General features: G+C 39.4%; 1 protein-coding gene across 4 annotated transcripts in view; it reads left to right on the top strand.

Moving 5' to 3' along the window:
- ARHGAP21 (Rho GTPase activating protein 21) overlaps positions 1–18,213 on the top strand; it is a 127,018-nt gene that overhangs the window by 57,306 nt on the left and 51,499 nt on the right. For all 4 annotated transcript variants that reach the window (XM_064444792.1, XM_064444793.1, XM_064444794.1 and 1 more), the window contains one exon: positions 4,433–4,457. In XM_064444792.1, coding sequence (XP_064300862.1) covers positions 4,433–4,457 — 25 coding nt within the window. The remainder of the gene's footprint in view (positions 1–4,432; positions 4,458–18,213) is intronic.

Here is an 18,213-nt window from a genome sequence, read left to right as displayed (position 1 = left end):
CTCCTCCTTCTATGCATCCTGTGTCGCCAAGGCCCCTTCCTTGTTCAACAGTGGGCCCACTTTATCACCAGTCGTCTTTACTGCTGATGTATTTGGAGAAGGCCTTCTTGTTATCTTTGACATGCCTTGCCAGATTTAATTCCAAGTCGGCCTTGGCCTTCCTTGTTGCATCTCTGCATACCCTGACAACATTCCTATATTCCTCCCAAGTGTCCAGTCCCTTTTTCCACATACTGTGTACATCCTTTTTCCATTTGAGTTTCTGTAGGAGGTCTTTGCTCATCCATGCAGGTCTCCTGGCTCCTCTGCCTGCCTTCTTCCTCCTGGGGATGCACTGATCTTGAGCTTGGAGGAAGTCGTCCTTGAATACTGTCCAGCTTTCCTGTTTATGGTACTAAAGGATGAAATTCATCTATTGTCAGCCTCATGCTAATATGGGGCAAATCTGATTTCTTTGGCTGTCCTTATTTCACCAAAGATCATATTGGTTACCAGCTAATTACAGTCTCTCTCATTGATTCTAAGCTCAAGTATCATTTCTCCCTCTTTCCTCATTCATCAAAATTGTAAGGGCCTCAGAAAGTGGAGGTGTTTTACTCTGCATACCTTAGAGGTAGTATAGTAATGATAACTATGTTTTGGTTTTCTGTCTGTCTTAAGTCTTGTAGTAGCTTTGTCCCTTCTTCATACCTGAGAATGAATGCAGTTACCTCTGACATAAGGTAGAGATTACAGCTCTAAGTGAAAGATGCCATTGACATAACAGCCGGAGTTACTCAATCCTCTACTAGTTTCTCAGAGCCACAGTCTTTCCGTTACCACAAGTGTAAACCTGATGCTGTCGCTTTCCCTCTAGATCAGTGCAGAGGTCGTCTTTTACTCCAGGGAAGTATTTGCATTCTAGCTCCTCTGATTGCTTTCAAGGTAGGCAAGCAGTCTCTTGCAAGAGATTTCAAGACCTCTAAATTTTAGCAAGCCAACATAAATTGGGAGAGGCAGTAAATAAAGGAAAACTATTCTAGATGGTTTTCCTTCAATCAGTCTTTCCACATTCTTGGAATTTTTTTTTTCTCTTGAGTACCCACTCTTGGTTCCAATTCAGAAATATTCAGTGAAAATGTCTCCATTAAAAGTTCTGCTCCTGTTGCTTGCAGTTCGTGTGTGTTTCAAAAACTGTTGACAGGTCAGGTGGAATTCCCAGGGGAGAAGAGGACAAGGCTCCTCACACGGGGGGGAACAGTGGGCATCTTCAGGACAGAGAGCATAATGGTTCTAGGCTCCAGGATGTGGTAAAGTCACACCACAGCTGAATATTCCATGGGAATGGGAAGAAAAGCTTCCTACAAGCCAGAGAAGGCTGCAACTTGAAAAGCCATTGAGGTGAATTTTCTTGGAAGCAAAGAACTCTACCCCAAAGGATGTATTGAGTGGGGAAGAGTGGGTGTTATTTTATAAAAACCTTTAATAATCTGTTCTTTGTCTGGGTCCATTTGAGGGTTTTTATTTAAATTTGAAGAAGTTCGGTGTTCTAGTTGTTAGTCTAATAAAACCTATGTTCAATTGAAAAGCTTTTTTTCAGTTGTCCTGGGGAGCTTGCTACAAGGAAGAGGTCTAGGCAGATCTGCCTCAGATCTGGCTGACTGGGAGTCCCAAAACACACTTGTCTTCTAATATATTAACACCTAATAGTACTGCCTTGAGTTAGCTTCAGTTCTTCAGGTGATTTTTTTTTTTTTTTTTTTTTTGGTGTGTGTGTGTGACAACTTAGTTATTTCACAGATTGGAGGCACACCTTACCCTTGCTATTCAAAAAGGAGAGAGCTGTGAGGCCTCCCCTTCTCTTATTCAGCGGTGCAGAGCACCACTTTAACAGAATGAGGGTCACTTTTGTGCAGAAGCCAACTCCACTTTACTGTCAAGCACATGAAATTCTAGCTGTCTGGTCCATCTCATGGATGTCTCTAAATGTTGCAGAACTTCAACAGGGGTTTCTTTTGTTTCAGTGCTGATCAGAAAGACACAACAGTGCTAAACTTTAATTTTATTTTTAATGATGCTACTGATTTTTTTTTCCTGAAAAGAACTGTTCAAAACTTGAATAAAATAGGTGGAGTCATATAACCAAGAGACCTAGGGTTTGGTGAGGGTAAACTCTAGTAGCAGATATTTCTAATCTTACATATGCAAAGCTGATGCTTGCCTTTTCATAGACTTCCACTCTCATTAATGTGAAACTACAATTCCTGCTGAGGTAGCTAGACCAGTGCACTAACTGGCATTGAGCCACCTGTGTTAGATGTGTAACACCTGAATAAGCAGGGTGAGTTGCAAGAATAAAAGTTGATACCTTAGTGACAGGGTGACACTGACCTGCATAACTGCGTATGAGGGGCATCCATAAAGCTTTGTTTTCTCCATTTACATTTACATCTGACTGGAAAACAGGCCTTACTTGCTGTCACTGAAATGACTGAACGTGATTTGTTATAGTTAATTCAGGGAAGTATCTCTGCATATTTTAATACTGAATGCTAGTATGTTCTATTTAATTTATATTATACTTTTATTATATATATTATATTTTTATATTTCATTTATGTCATTTAATGTTCAGTTTGTACATGATACTGCAGGTCTAGTCACATTCGGGATAGTGTGCTAAAATCTAGTATCTTTTCATGGTTCCTGCACAAAACAGCTAATTAACTACAAATCAAGGGACTCTCTTTCATTGCAATTGTTTATAAATTAGTTAATAACATTATAATAGAGGAAGGTTATGGAGGAAGGTGGTGTTTGGTAGATCTGTTGGGAGGGACAGCCCTGTGTGAAGGATGGTTTGAAAGATGATCTTGGAACCTGAGATTGTAGTTTCACGTATTTCATTTTGCCAAAAGTACTCGGCTGTGCTTGTGTGGGGCCACACACCAAACTGGAAATAGCTGCACATTCAGGAATAAATCATCATGTATCCTTGCTTTCCATGCCTCCTTTCCCCTAAGAAAGTGCATAGGGAGCGTGTAGATTATTTCTTGCGCTAGCTTTGCAAAAAGTCTATGTTAAATTACACTTTTAAAATCAGATGTTTATTAGGATTTGTTAGTCAGCAACATGCTTTTTTTTGCATGTGAAGTTCATTCTTCAAGTTTGATAAGTCTGAGAAGCAACGAATTGACAAAAGAAAACCTCTTTAGGTATGGAAGCAGCATATACTAACATCTTGCAATGTGTGAGAGGTAAATAGGAGGGAAAGCTAATTCCAAAATGTTTGTGTTGTAAAGCATTCCATTTTTAAAGGCCTGAGCTCGCTGGCTTGATACCATGAAAAACTGATGTTTTGCAGCTGTCTTCTGTAACAGAGCTTTGCATACCCGGTGACAAACTGACAAGCCCACTGCAGTATTTCATAAACAGTGACAATTCTGTATTAGCTAACTTTTCATTTCCTTTTTTTTTTTGTGTTTTATAGCATCAAACCAGGTAGCCTCCCCTATGTGAGACCTATGTTTTCTAGACTGAGCTCTCATATTTGAAGTCCTAAAGATGTTTTTTAACTTGACAGATTCCGTGGAAACTAGAGACATGCAGATGTTAGCCGTGTCTAATTCTTTGCTGCTGCTGTTCTGGGTGATTGCAGTTCAAAACCAACTGGCTATTACAGGGCTTCAAGGGATATAAAAGTAACTTTTAACAGTACTTTTCTACTAGTGTGGTATTACTCAATAACTTGAGTAATCATTTTGTATTTTAAGCATGCCATTCTCCCTCAGTACATTCCAGTTGTATGAATTTTTTTCTTTAAGGACTGTCAGTGATAGCTGGTACTTATGATTGTGTATATATAGTGCAATGAGCAGAAGGGGAATCTTCATGCTTGTTACTAAATAGTGTCCAGGGTAGATATTTTTCTCTAGGCAGTACTGCTAAAGGTAAAACAAACTCAGTATTTCAGATTTCAGGAAGCATATTTGGAACTTACTTACAAAATATTTTGTATCTCTTGCGTATTATTTAACTCTGAATCCTTAGATGACTAAAGCATAACCTCTCCTGCCTGGCTTTCAGTGTGGAAACATGCTTGCAACAATACACAATACAGTATTAGGCTTCCTAACAGTGTTTCGGGGGTTTGGTACATTTGTTTTCAGATAATGCCATTCATGTTGTTTCTGTGGGGATGTGTCATGGAACTGTGCTTAGTTGTTGTTGGCTTTTTTTGCCCCCCCCCCCCCCCCCCCTTTTTTTTTTTAAACAGCTATTAACAGTTCATTTTTGGCATGAAAGCCTCAATTCAGTAAAGTTGATATTTGTGAAAAAGTATGAGATACCAGAATGCAGACTTAATCTTAGAAGTTCACTTCAAGACTTCATAGCTTATAGCATTTTTCCATTTATTCAATTTTTAACATGCACTACTCTTTCTTTATTCTAGGATGAAGAGAATGGGAATAGACAAGGTATGTCTTGTTTTTATTCTTTCGCAGATCCAATATGTTGAACATTTCTCTTCAGACGCGTAATGCATTACAATAGCTACCTAAGAGTTTGAAATGTAAAAATTTCTTCAGTGTGAGCATCAAGTTCATTGAATTTCACAGCATTGGAGCAAAAGAAAGAAAATATCTGTCTTCTAGCTTCACTTATTTTAATGAACGTAGTGGCCATGCAAACACCTCCACTAAACGTGTGCTGTATCACTTCTGTGCTGTGTATATCACCTTGTCATGTATGTGACAAGAAGACAAGAAACCAGCTGTGTTACTTTTAGTGCCAAAGTCTCACGCTCTCTTAATTTGACCTGCGTGTAAGACCCACAGTTATCTGTGCAAAGTACTACTATAAAGGGTTTGAGCTTCATGTATATATTTATATACATGTATTTAAGAAAAACTTCTGTACGTCTAAGAGCAGCCAGTATGAAATAAAAATTTTGTTGCAACTTACTCAGATAGAAGCAACACATAGTGATGGTAAAAATTATCCATGAAAGTGGTATACAACTGTTTTAAAAACAGAAGATAAAAAAGGTTATTCCTGTTAGCTTCATGATACTTTCTTCAGTATTTAATAGTACCGACCTAACGTATTTCATCAGTTTTGGTACCCTCATGTACATTTTAAGAGATCCATGAGACGTGCTTCAGTGATGTCAGATAAGATATGTGAATAATTCTCGCACTTGATTTAGGAGGGATGGAAAAATCACTTATTTCTGGGTTATGCCTGTCAGTTCACCTCCACTTTCATAGCATTCTCCTTCTCACATTACCTGTGTCTGCTCTCTTTCTTAATTCACCAATTAACATATTTTTCATTAATTGGTGCTGCATGTCAGTCCCACTTAATTTAAATTTCTCTTTGGTATTTCGCTATTTTCTCATCCATGTTTCCCTTTTTGCTGATGCCTTATTCTTTCCTTAGGAGGGTGAAAAATGTGTTGATTTAGGTAAGGAACTTGAGTTTTCAGGTTGAGAGCCCAGTCCCGCTTTCTGTTTTTCCCAGTCTGTCATGATGGTAAGGTACGCAGAGGAGGTGGGATTAGCTGCATTGCACATGTAATGTTCAGAGCTTCAGTTTGTGCTCCATCTGGCACTGCAGTGCAACTCGCTGAGGACAGGCTGGTTTGAATGTGGGTACCTTTGCTCAGAGGCAGCGTAGGGTGAATGCTTGTTTTACTGGTGGGTTACAGTCTGCTTTGCACTGTAGCAGAGAACGGTACCCGGATTCAGTGTACTTCATAAAATTTCATTTAGTTGGGAGATGGAGAACATGTCTGTACTTCTGTTTCAGGTGGTTTTGTGTAACTGTGTGTCATGGTTTAACCCCAGCCAGCAACTAAGGCCCACACAACTGCTCAGTCACTCTCCCCACAATGGGATGGGGAGAGAATTGGAAGGGTAAAAGTGAGAAAACTAATGGGTTGAGATAAAGACAGTTTAATAGGTAAAGCAAAAGCCACGTACACAAGCAAAGCAAAACAAGGAATTAATTCACTCCTTCCCATGGGCAGGCAGGAGTTCAGCCATCCCCAGGAAAGCAGGGCTCCATCACCCCTAACGGTCACTTGGGAGACAAATGCTATCACTCCAAATGTCCCCCCTTCCTTCTTCTTCCCCAAATTTATATGCTGAGCATGACATCATATGGTGTGGGATATCCCTTGGGTCAGTTGGGGTCAGTTGTCCCAGCCATGTCCTTTCCCAGCTTCCTGTGTACCCCCAGCCTGCTCGCTGGTGGGGTGGGGTGAGAAGCAGCAAAAGCCTTGACTCTGTGTAAGCGCTGCTCAGCCATCAGGGAATACATCCCTATGTTATCAACACTGTTTTCGGCACAAATCCCTAATATAGCCCTATACTAGCTACTGTGATGAAAATTAACTCTACTCAGCCAAAACCAGCACACTGATAAATTAGAAGCATTCTGGGAAATAAGAATGTACTTGAACTTTCTTACTTTTCTCTTGGAAGCAGATGACTGTATCCATTTCATCCTCCTAGTCTTAGCTGTTGTCACCTGCTTGTTAAACAGTGAGAAGTCAATTTCTTCCTGTTCCTCATCACCCCCCATCCACCCCCCAAACTTGACCTCCGTAATCCATTTTGGCATACAAAAAGAAAAGGCAAATCCCTTTAGAAAGGGGAAAAGAGTCAATCCTCTGTGCCAAACCAGCATGGAAGAGACCACGTGTGGTCTAGAGAAAGTAGTTCTGCAGTATTCTCCTTGTCATAGGGAGAACTGGATCAGTAAAGATGCAAATGTGGATCTGTTTATCTAAAATGTTATCTGAGATCTGTTTTTCAGTAGAGGAACAGCAGTAAATGAACATTTATTTGCTTCACTATGTGACCTGTACAGGGGGGAGCAAGATTACTTTCTGGAAGTTTGTGTAGCACCTTAAACTATGAATCATAGCTCAACTATTGCTTATTTGTAGCAACGTAGTATGTTTTATGCCTTGAAATAAAGATCAAAGGGCACAAAGTGCTCTGGAAAGATAAGTGTTCTCATTAGCAGGAGAGAAGGTTGCTGGATTTGTGCTCCATCTGGAAAGAGAAGAAGAGATGACTGAGGCAGAGGTTGTAGGTGTCACTAGAACTTAACCTGCCACTTTTGTGTATTATACTTTTGAAAAATAACAAAATGGGACAAAGTGTGTAAGATGTTTTTCTCCAACATTTACACTGCTGCAAGTTGTTCCTGCTCCCAAATGAGGTGAATAGGTAGCTTGTGAGGAGAAAAGCGTATCTTAGTTTTCATGTTCACAAATATGTTAATTTAGCAAAAGCAGCTATGCCAGAAATTCTGTGAAGGATTATCACAAGAATTCTTAAAGTAATTAACATTGGAAAATTAGTCCGAGCTGCTTTGGAGTGGCAAGAAGCTTTGTGTTTGGCTGCTGGCTGTGGGGGTCCCTTGCTGCTGAAGCACCAGTAGCTTCAACAGCTTGAGGAAGAGCAGGTCGCTGAGCAGGGTGCCGTGGGTTGTGTGTCGTACAGAGGGGCCATCTAGTGGCAAATGTCATGTATTTTCCTTCAGACTTAGTTGGAAAACCTGCCCCTATGAAGCTCTGTCTTATTAAGATATTTTTGCTATTAATTGATAAACATTTTTCTTTTGAAGTCTGTAGATGATCATTCACTTGAGCTTTCCTCTCACAAAGACTAAGCCAAGGGGATTCAGGCTTTTCTTTTTTGTGAAGCAGTGTGTGCCAGTGCAAAATCGTCTTTTTTTTTTTAAAATTGATTTCAAGTGAAGATATCTAATCACCTACACTTTCTGCTTTGCCCTTTTCACAGGTTAAATTTACCTTTAAAATTGAGATTTTTGTTAGGTTCAGCATTTACAGATTCAAGTAGGTGGGTGTAGAGTAAAGCATTTCTATTACTATTGCCTTTTACTGAAAGCACTTGAATTTTTTTTTCAAAGGACCTGAGTACCTAGTTAAGTCTAGGGGGCGGAAGATAAAAGCAAGTACCAGTTTCGATGTATTCTAACAGTGAAAGAAATGTTTTTACATGGCTATATGTTCTGGATTGGATTTTAATGCAATGTTTTTAGTATATATTTTGATCATGCTTCTGGCTTGCATAAATCTTGCTTTCAGTAAGCAGTAAGATTTCAAAGCACTTAGAATAAAAGGTAATGCAAACTTCTGCAGGAGAGCTCTAAACTAAGAATGACACAGGAGGGACATATAGTAAACAAGTGAGAGGGTGGTGGATTGGGTTGTCAGGCAAAGGGGTTAGGATGGTGTGGACAGGAGATGCCTCATGGGCAGCAGTTGGGACAGAAGGGGACTCTCTCAGGTATATGCATGTAAGTAAGGGAATGCCTGTAGGACAGTATGGTGGGGGAGAGCTCTCATGCCTTTTTTGAGGGCCTCTCTGAAGGCCCTGCGCACTCATGCATGCAGCATGGGGAACAAACAGGAGGAGTTGGAGGTCTGCGTGCAGTTGCAGGGCTATGATCTCACTGGGGTCACAGAGATGTGGTGGGATAGCTCACAGGTCTGGGCTAGAGTGCTGCAGTGGATGGATAGGTGCAGGGACTTTGGGAAGGACAGGTTGGGAAAGCATGGAGGTCAAGTTGCCTTTGTTGTTGAACTGTAAGAGAGCAGGATGCTTGGAGCTCTGGTGTGGGATGGGTGGAGAGCTGGCTTAGAGTTTACGGTCAGGATTTGTAGGCAGACCTGTGTTTTTGTGGATGTCTGCTACAGACTGCCTGATCAGGGAAGAAGTAGGTGAGGTTTTCTTCAGACGGCTGGTGGAAGCCTCACGTGTGCGCATCCTGGCCCTTATGTGGGACCTTAGCACCCTGTTACCTGCCGGAAGGGCATACCCTGAATATCTTGTAGCTATTATTTGAAAGATTTCTGCTTTTTCCTACTTTTACCACTTCAGGTTGTGACCTTAAGCTAAGCTATTGAAATGCTTTTCTAATAGGTGCACTTTATCAGAAGGTGCAGGTCTTTCCCAGTGGATCCCTTGGCCACGGACTGGAAATTTGTATCAGCTTCTACTGTTTTTCTTGAGTTATTTTCTGTTACATTGACCAGCCTGTATTAACTTGGAGTATTTCTTTCATGTGTTTTGAGGCTGGTATAATGCCTGTATTCTTCTTGTTTTCTGGACTTACCCTATTTCAAGATTTTATTTAAGAGGTATCTCACAGGCAGAATTCTCCCAGGAGAGCATTGTAGGAATATTTGGACACAAACTGAAAAATACCTATACCTATTAAAAATAATAATATTTTGTATTAAAAATTTTCACTGTCAACACGTGGTAAGTAGTGCTGGAGTAAACCATCTCTACTGCCATGCTGTCTCCATGCCATTTCATTGTGTACTTAAGATGGTATTGTCCTTCAAAGACTCTTTGAAGCTGTGGTTGGCAACACACAAGTTTAGTACATACTAAATGGCTTGGTCATTTCTTGTATCTTGTCCTGAAACACATTTTTCTTCAAAAATATGGCTTGTGAATCATGATGAAAACGAACAGTGGTAAGCATATAGAAATATCCTGAACGGAATTTCATCTTTCATTTGAGAACAAAGGTATCTTATGTTTAATACAGTGCCTGGATATGTAGTGTCATTATAATCCAGTATCATATTTTTTTAATATGGTGTTCTCGCTTTCCTACTTTATCTCCTATTTCTACGTAGAAGTATCTATAGCAACTAGCAGCTTATCTTGCCATAAAAATGAAAGACGAGTTAGGTATATTGCTCAGTGTCCTTTTCTGTAGAGGCTGAGTGTGTGCTTTCTAATGAGACTTAAGATACCTGTTTTCACTGAGATTTCTAGATTGTTAAATTATGATCACCATGCTAACTATGGATTAAAGTTTCTAAACCTCAATTTTCTAAGCTAAATTGTTCCAATTTTATTACCTGAGCTCCTTCAGCTCTGTGCATATCTGGCTTGGTGTTGCAGAGCCTTTGGGGGAAGGGTGGAAGAAATGCAGGAAAAGCTTTTAATTCCTTACTGCCGCTTATGTAATGCCTTGAGTTTTTTATGTTTTATTTCTTTAAACAGACTGTTGATTTCTGTAATGTGGTTTGTGTTCTCCCAGGATTCAATTTAATCCCACGTTTTCTAACATCATTGTCTATCAGCTTAGTCTGTTATGAAATAAACTAATTGTACCTCTGATGATAGGAACAAGGTAGATAAAGAATAAGGGACTGAATGTGAAAGCAAGTATTTGGAAAGGTCATAGATTACTGGGATGATAGGGTCTAAGGTATATGGTAGTGGAATAGGAGTAAGAGGCAAGAGGTGTATGACACTGATGCTTTAGTATAGTGTCACAGTAAATTGTCCTTTTTTGTGGATTTTTAATCCAACTTTATTTTTAACACTAAATGTTCAGAATGCTAAAAGAGGACTCATTTAGTTTTCCGCTGGGATTAGAGCCTGATAATTCCTTGTTCCCTTAAAGTACATCCAGAATGTCCAGCAGAGTGGCCCTCCAACTTGTCACATGTATAAGGTTTCTCAGTGACTACTATTGAGGTCAAATCATCTTTGACTTTTAATAAAAACGCTAGGAGTTGCGTAAGTGTAATTTCCATGGATTTAGGGGAGAGTCTGTAGGTTCACTCCAACAGATATAAATTGAATGGCTCTATGCTTATCTAAGAACTAAAGTAAATCCTCTAGACTGTTTAATCATAGGTTAAATTTTAAACTTGAAAAGATTTCATTTTAGATTTGAGACAATTGAAAAACTGTCATAATATTGGCAAATAATGCAATGGGAAAACACAGTTTTGGAGAGTTTGTATTTAAGTTGAAACTGTGTTATGTTTTCCATAACAATGCCAGATAATTTTCTCACCTTCCCACCCCTCCACAAAGATGGAGTAGAGGTTGTGTTAGTCAAATGGCTTGAAAGAAGAGTAAGCAAAGGAAGAAATGCCATCTCTGAGTTGCCTAATCAAAATGCCAGAGCTGCTTTGAGTAATACCAGAATGTGTTTTTCCTGTATCACAGAGTTAAATGCCAGGTATTCCTCTGCTAAATGACTCAACGGTGCTATTTTACTTGTTATGCTCTTTTAGAAGCTCATTCTTGGCCCTGTATTTTGCTTAATGGTTTTCAGTTGAGTTAATTTGTGCCTGACAGTGGGTAAAATAAGCTCTGTCAGGGCTGGGACCCGGGACCTTTGGGCTTCTTTTCTGCAATGGATTGCTGGTGGAGAAATTCTTACTATGTATGATATTCAGTTTGCAGATTATAAAATCCAGAATTGTCTTTAGCTGGACTCTCTCAGTTAAATGTAATCCTCACATTTTTGTGATGTTATATTTAATAACATGAAATCTCTGTTAGTAAATGTAGGTTCTGCTGTACTTTCAGCAATCTCTTTTTGAGTAGCTTGGGAAATGATTAGCAGGTTTTTGATTCACTAATCGTTTAGAATCATTTGTCCCACTGTAGCTGTACGTGTATCTCCTCCCTTTTCCCTTGGAAAAGGCGTCCCGAGGATCAGCGCCACTTGGCATTGTTGAACCAACAGAGTGCAAATGCCTTGGATATCCAAAAGCATACTTGCAGATCTTTATGTTCAAGAGGAATGTTCCTCCCTCTTCAGTCAGAGAAAGATATACATAAAAGCCTGTCTTAAATTAATAATTTGAGATGTTTAATGGGGTTGGTGATTCTTCGGTATAAAAATGAAAGTCACCCTTGCTGTCTGCTGAGCATAGGGCCAGGAGTAAAAATATTCTGCATAAGGTTAGCAAAACTCTGTAGCCTTTACTCAGTTCCTGCGTTTTGAGGATTTCTAAGCATGGGTCAGCTGCCCTGAGCAAAAGACCTTTTTTCTTTTTTCTTTTTTTTCCCCTCTTTTCGTCTCTCTTCCTTCCCTTCCCCCTTTAGGAAGAAGATAAATTGTATGTTGTTAAGCAATGGTTTCTTAGGAGAGACTTTGTAAGAAAGTAGTATTATACTGTGTCCCCAAACACTTGCAGGTTTGTGCTCTGCAGGTCATAAAGGAAGAGCTGTGTCAGCAATAGTGTTTTGGTGTGGGTGGTTTTGTTTTGTTTTGGGTTTTATGGTTTGGTTGTGTTTTCTCTTTAGAGAATGTAAAGGCTCTCTGCAGAGAGGTGTCTTCTGAGTAGTGTTTACGACTTAGATGTTTCTGTCTGACTGTGTGTTATATCAGAAGGTTAATCACTACAGAGAAGTGATGTGCTTGTTGCAATTTTGTAGTGTGTTGGTAGATTTTATAATATAACTTCTGCTGTGTCACTTTGTTTTCCAGATGAATCACAGAGCAGTATAGTAATACTGTCAAGTCTGCAAAGACTAGCTTAAAAACTAACTCAAGGTTACTGCATTTGGTATAAAGCTAGTTATGTCTCTTGTAGCAGCTTAATTCCAAACTAGCATTTTTGGGAATTAAGCTAGAGTTGGCAGCTGGATGAAATCAATTTCTATGTCAAGTTTAGGAATCTTGGAGTAAGTTTTGCTGTATGTGACACCCCCTATCCTCCAAATATAAGTAAATTATAAATATTAACAACTCTTAATTCTACTGTTCTGTTTAAAAGCAATAATTTTTTTTTTAATGTTCAATTTTATCATGGAGAAAGAGCATATTACAATTCTATTTTGCAAATCAGATGTCTGTGCTGGTGCAACGTACTCCCCTCTGCCGTTTCTGGCATCTCAAACATTTGTCAGGAAAGCTTCCTTGTAACTTTACAATGGGAAACTTACTTTCCCTGATCAAGCTGTGAAGGTGGTATTGACTTTTAGTCTCAGCTAGTAGATGCAGGTAGTATAAGGGTATAGACCATTAATTATGATAAATTAAAGCCTTCCTTATATATATTTTATTTGACACTTATTTGAACAACAGTTGAATCAAGATACTACTGTCTTAATTCTGTAGATTCTACTTTGATCTCAGTGGTTATTGAAGGTAGCAATTAGCAATTTTCAACCAAAAAATACTAATTGGGAGATTTGTATACAGTTATGAAAAAATATATATGTTGACTAGGAAAAATCTTGTTGCAGTAAACTGTTTTTCTATACTTGTCTTGCATTTGATTACAGGTGTTTGTGCTGCTTCAGACTACCTAAATGTTGTTGTTTAGACTAAGGACCTCATTATAAAGACTCTCCTAATTTCTTACTATCCTTGTTTAAGCTAATGAATTTTTGCCTTGAGCGTTTCATATACTTGGTGATTCATTTTTATTTCCTTACTTCTGATGATACCAAATCTCTGAGGTAAAAATTCAGACACCAGTTTGCCTTCTCTAAAGTTACATTTTCATTTGAATAGCATCACTTAAGGAAGTGATTGCACTGCAAGGAATATTATAGTTACTCTGTTGGTAAAGCTACATTACCACCTGGACAATAACTTGAGATCTAATTTATCCTGACTGGTCACCATTTACTCATGCTGGAGATTTTTGTGTACTTACAAGACATAAGGGAAAGGACAACTTTATGGACTGTTTTTCCATTTCTGGTCAGCTAACTTGTGTACTTAGCAGCTTCATATGCTTCTATTTCTTTTATTGGCCTTATGTAATACCGCACCTCTGTTTATCGCTACACTTGTGGAGAAACAAAGTAAATACAAAATTCTTTTTCACAGAAATTGTGCTTTTCATCTGTGCTGCGTCCTTGCACGTGTGAGAGTGTTCCTGGCAGCTCACACTTTCACTTGTTCTTTGTGTGTGATGTCGTGTTTTCACTTGCGGCTGAAGATTTGGGAGAAAGTCTTATTTGCTGGTAGCTTGCAACAGCAACACTTAATTATAAAGTTGTTCACAAAAGTATGGAGCAGGAGGGAGGAGGCAAAGTAGTATGCAGTAATGAGCATTGGAAAAGCACTGGCAAATAGAATAGACTATTTCTGTTGCAAGGGACCTATAACGATCCTCTAGTCCAACTGCCTGACCACCTCAGGGGCTGACCAAAAATTAAAGCATGTTATTAAGGGCATTGTCCAAATGCCTCTTAAACACTGACAGGCTTGGGGCATTGACCACCTCTCTAAGAAGCCTGTTCCTGTGTTTGACCACCCTCTTGGTAAAGAAATGCTTCCCAATCATAAAATCATTCAGGTTGGAAAGACCTTTAAGAACATCGAGTACAACTGTGAACCTAGGACTGCCAAGCCCACCGCTCAACCATATCCCTAACCATCACATCTACACGTCTTTCAAATACTTCCAGTGATGGTGACTCAACTGCTTCCCTGGACAGCCTGTTCCAGTGCTTGATAACCCTTTCAGTGAAGAAACTTTTCCTAATGTCCAATCTAAACGTCCCCTGGTGCAGCTTGAGGCCATTTCCTCTCATCCTGTCACTTTTTACTTGGGAAAAGAGGCTGACGCCCACTTCGCTACAACCTCCTCTCATGTTATTGTCCAGTCTAAACCTCCTCTGGCACAGCTTTGAACCACTCTCATGTGTCATATCATTGGATACCAGGGAGAAGAGATCAGTCCCCCACCCTCTACTTCCCCCTCCTCAGGAAGTTGTGGACACCAATGAGGTCGCCCTTCAGCCTCCTTTTCTCCAAACTGGACAAGCCCAAAGACCTTAGCTGCTCCTCATAGGCCATTCCTTCTAGGCCGTTCACCAGCTTTGTTCTCCTCCTCTGGATGCATTCAAGGACCTTCACATCCTTCTGAAATTGTGGGGCCCAGAACTGCATACAGCACTCGAGGTGAGGCCATACTTTTGCTGAATACAGCAGGATAACCACCTCTTTTGACTGGCTGGTTATACTGTGTGGATGCACCCCAGGATGCAGTTTGCCCTCTTGGCTGCCATGGCACACTGCTGACTCACGCTGAGCCTGCTGTTGACCAGCAGCCCCATATCCTTTTCTGCAGGGCTGCTCAGCAGCCACTCCTCTCCCGATTTGTACTTACGCCTGGCAAGGTTATAGTAAAGCTACATGCCTGACAGGCTAGTAATATGAGGGGCTTTACTGTTCTTTGCTGTATCACCTTGTAAGGAACGGCTGGCATGTTCCAAAAAATTAGGTGTATTAGAATTTAGATATTGGATCAATATTAGAAAGGAAAGTCATGAATCTGGTCAGAAGCTATGTATTGCAGAGGTGGGTAGAACTTTCCACTGTAATAATCTGCTCTAGATGGTGGACTTTGGAGGGAGAGAAGTTAAGGCTCACATTTTGGTTTTGCCTGATGATTGGGTGCAGACAGGACCCAATGCAGATTTAGGCACAACTAAACTGAAGTGTAGTGATTGCTAAATTTTGAGACATGAGATAAATTACTTGATTATCCATTTTACTTTGAATTTATTTCTGTGACGATTGAGTGCGCATCTACAAGATTTATTCCCCCACAGTTGGTCTGAAGGAACTATCATGAGCTCCTACTGTCAGAAAATATTGTTTAGCTTTGCTTGAGTTTCAAACTCAAAACATAAACATACACTTTGAGGCTACACATTCAAGGAAGTTCATTTATATGTTACTGATGGAAGGAAGTTTTGGTTTATATCCAAGTAGGTAGAAGACCAAAGAGAAATGAAGAGCATGTATTCATCTGCCAAAGCTTGAGAGTCCTAGGTTTTTTTCTCCTCTTTACTCATATTTGGGTATTACTGAGCTGTAAAATGAACCTGCAAATGTAACAACATTTTAAATCTTTCATCCTAATCTTTTGCCCCTAAATGTATCTTCATCTTTAGGGTGGTGGATCACTTTTTTAGGAAGAAGAATGACTGTCCATAATAGCTTCCTTCTGCATGTATGACAAAGAACCAGGTTTAATGTGTAATCAGCTTTGTGAATTGGTCCATTAAATAGCTGTGAAAACCTGAAGCGAGTGCCTGTAGTGTTGAAGAACCTCTCAGTGTAGCTGACACATTGGTCAGAAATCAGATGTTCAGGGAAGCCTTCAGTCTCTGGTTTCCATAAGTTGGTACCATTTTCTCCTCTAACTCAGAAGTGGGAAATATATTAAAGGTATTCAGTGTTATATATTGAATGGGAGTTGACCTCTTGCTTTGTGTGTTCAGGTATGGACAAAGCATAAAGTACCATTTGAGTGTTAAACAGTAGCCCAGTAATATTTTTTTGATGAGCATTTTGAGAAGAAAGCTGAGGTAGGCCCTTGGTGTTGGGTTATAAGTATCAGATATTGAGTGATAAGTTAAATGTGCCATGGGAGCTCCATTATTTTTATTTTTGTCACTTTTGGGATTCTAAATCTCTTCAGTAAAAGATGAAGTGACAACAGGATGTTTGGTGGTCCTATAAAAGATCATACTTCAACTACTTCAGAGTCAAGTTAAAGTAACATTTTGTTCATGGCATCTGGTAAATTATTCCTGAAGCTTGTCTAAACTTGCTGAAATGTTACTGCTTCTTAAAGGACGTGACCCATCATATGTTCAGCGTCTATTTAAATCAACAGATTAAAAATGACAGATATTACCTTAGGTTCACAAAGAGCATTTTGTATGTCTTTTAGCTGTGTCCTGCTAATCAAATTATAAAGTGTTTTGGGACTGAGCTGCCAGCTGGAGTTTCTGGATTTATAATTCAGTTGCTTTGTATATAGTAGTTATCTGATTCTGTCAAATCAACTTCTTGATTATTCTCTACCAATCTGGAGTTATTTTGAGAAAAGGCCATTTAGAGCTGTATGAGTAAGCTACTTTGTTCCTATTTTCTGGTAAAATGGCAGGACACTGAGGGTCTGCAGAATGAAGGCATGAGGCTAAAACCCGTATTTGAAAAATGTGAATCAAAGTGAGAGGGAAGTCTGGTTTAGTGCAATTTATTAAAAATCTTCAAATATTGAGCTTTTCCTACATGGAAACTGAACCAAAAAAGGGGCAAGGGGGCACCTTATTTATAGTCAATAAATAATGCTGTGGCTTAATGAACAGGGCCAGGTGGGATATTTAAAACTGTAACAACAGTACTTCCAAAAGCAGTGCCGTTTTGTGCCTGAGTCAAAGATTAGTCACTGAAGCAGTGATTAGAACCTAATACTCTGGTTTCAAGGAGTGTTTCTTTTATCAGCAGTGCTTCTTTTAAGCAATCCCTTCATTCTCTCCTGCTGTTCCTGCTTTTTCTACAGTTTATACCACCCTTGCTCCTATGCCAGAGTTTCTTGGTAAACTAGAACCCAGACCCAGTTTATTTTCAATCCATGTCAGTTCCTGGGGCTGGCTCATCATGTAGCCTCCAAAGGGTGGTATTCCCCCAGCTGAGAGTGTGGTACAAGGGTAGTAACTGATGATAGGAGCTGGGAGGGATGGAGGCTGTTAAAGCCAGCAGTGGCACCATAAAAGCTTGTCCAGCTGTAACCTTTGAGGTTCTGCCACTGGTTCTGCTCATGTTTTGTACCATGTAGGACAGGAGTGTCAGGAGAGACCAATAACAGTGTAGAAGAAGGTAAGTTCACTCAGTCTTCTGGTAGACTAGAAATAAAGTGTTAAGTTTTATTCTGGGTGGGTTTTTTGTTTGTGTTTGGTTTTTTTTGTTAGGGTTTTTTGTTGTTGTTTCAGTGGTGGGTTTTGTTTTGTGGGTTGGTTTTTTGGGTTGTTTTGGGTGTGTTTTGGGTGTTTTTTTTGGTTTTCTCTTCACTGTCATAAAAATTACACTAGTGAAGCTGTGTACAAGCTGTAAACTTAATCCACCCTACACACAGATGTAGCTCAGGACAGCATCACTGCATTTTAGTGTGAAATATAACTGTGAAGTGTTTTGTTGTTGTGGTTTTTTTGGGTGGCTTTTTGGTTTTGTTTTGTGTTTTTACTGTATTACGCGCCCCCCCATGTTGAGATTTGGAAGCAGTGGCTACTTCAACTAAGAATTACTTAGATTTGGTGGCACGCATGTAAAAGCACAAGGTACCTGTGTTTCTGGAAGTATAGGAATTAAGTGTATACTGAGAAGGCAAGAAGAAACAAGTGTTATGGTTTCTAACTACTGTAGATTAACTTCTACATTTATATTGTGTGTGTATATATGGATATGCACAGCACTTGCTGACATTATAATTTACTTTGTATTATAAATTGATTTTTGAATTTTGATAAATCTTCAAGACAACTTTAGACTTCGTTTTGGAACATCTGAAAAACACTTAGAAAATCAGTGTTACAGTTCCATGAGGACTATAAATCAATGCTTTGGTTTTTTTCTTCTAAGGAAAGATTTTAAAATGTTATTTTTCAGTTT

The sequence above is a fragment of the Phalacrocorax carbo genome, chromosome 2, assembly GCF_963921805.1.
Source record: "Phalacrocorax carbo chromosome 2, bPhaCar2.1, whole genome shotgun sequence".
NCBI lineage: Eukaryota > Metazoa > Chordata > Aves > Suliformes > Phalacrocoracidae > Phalacrocorax > Phalacrocorax carbo.
The sequence above is the reverse complement of the archived record's forward strand: the minus strand, read 5'-3'. Positions and strand labels throughout refer to the sequence as shown.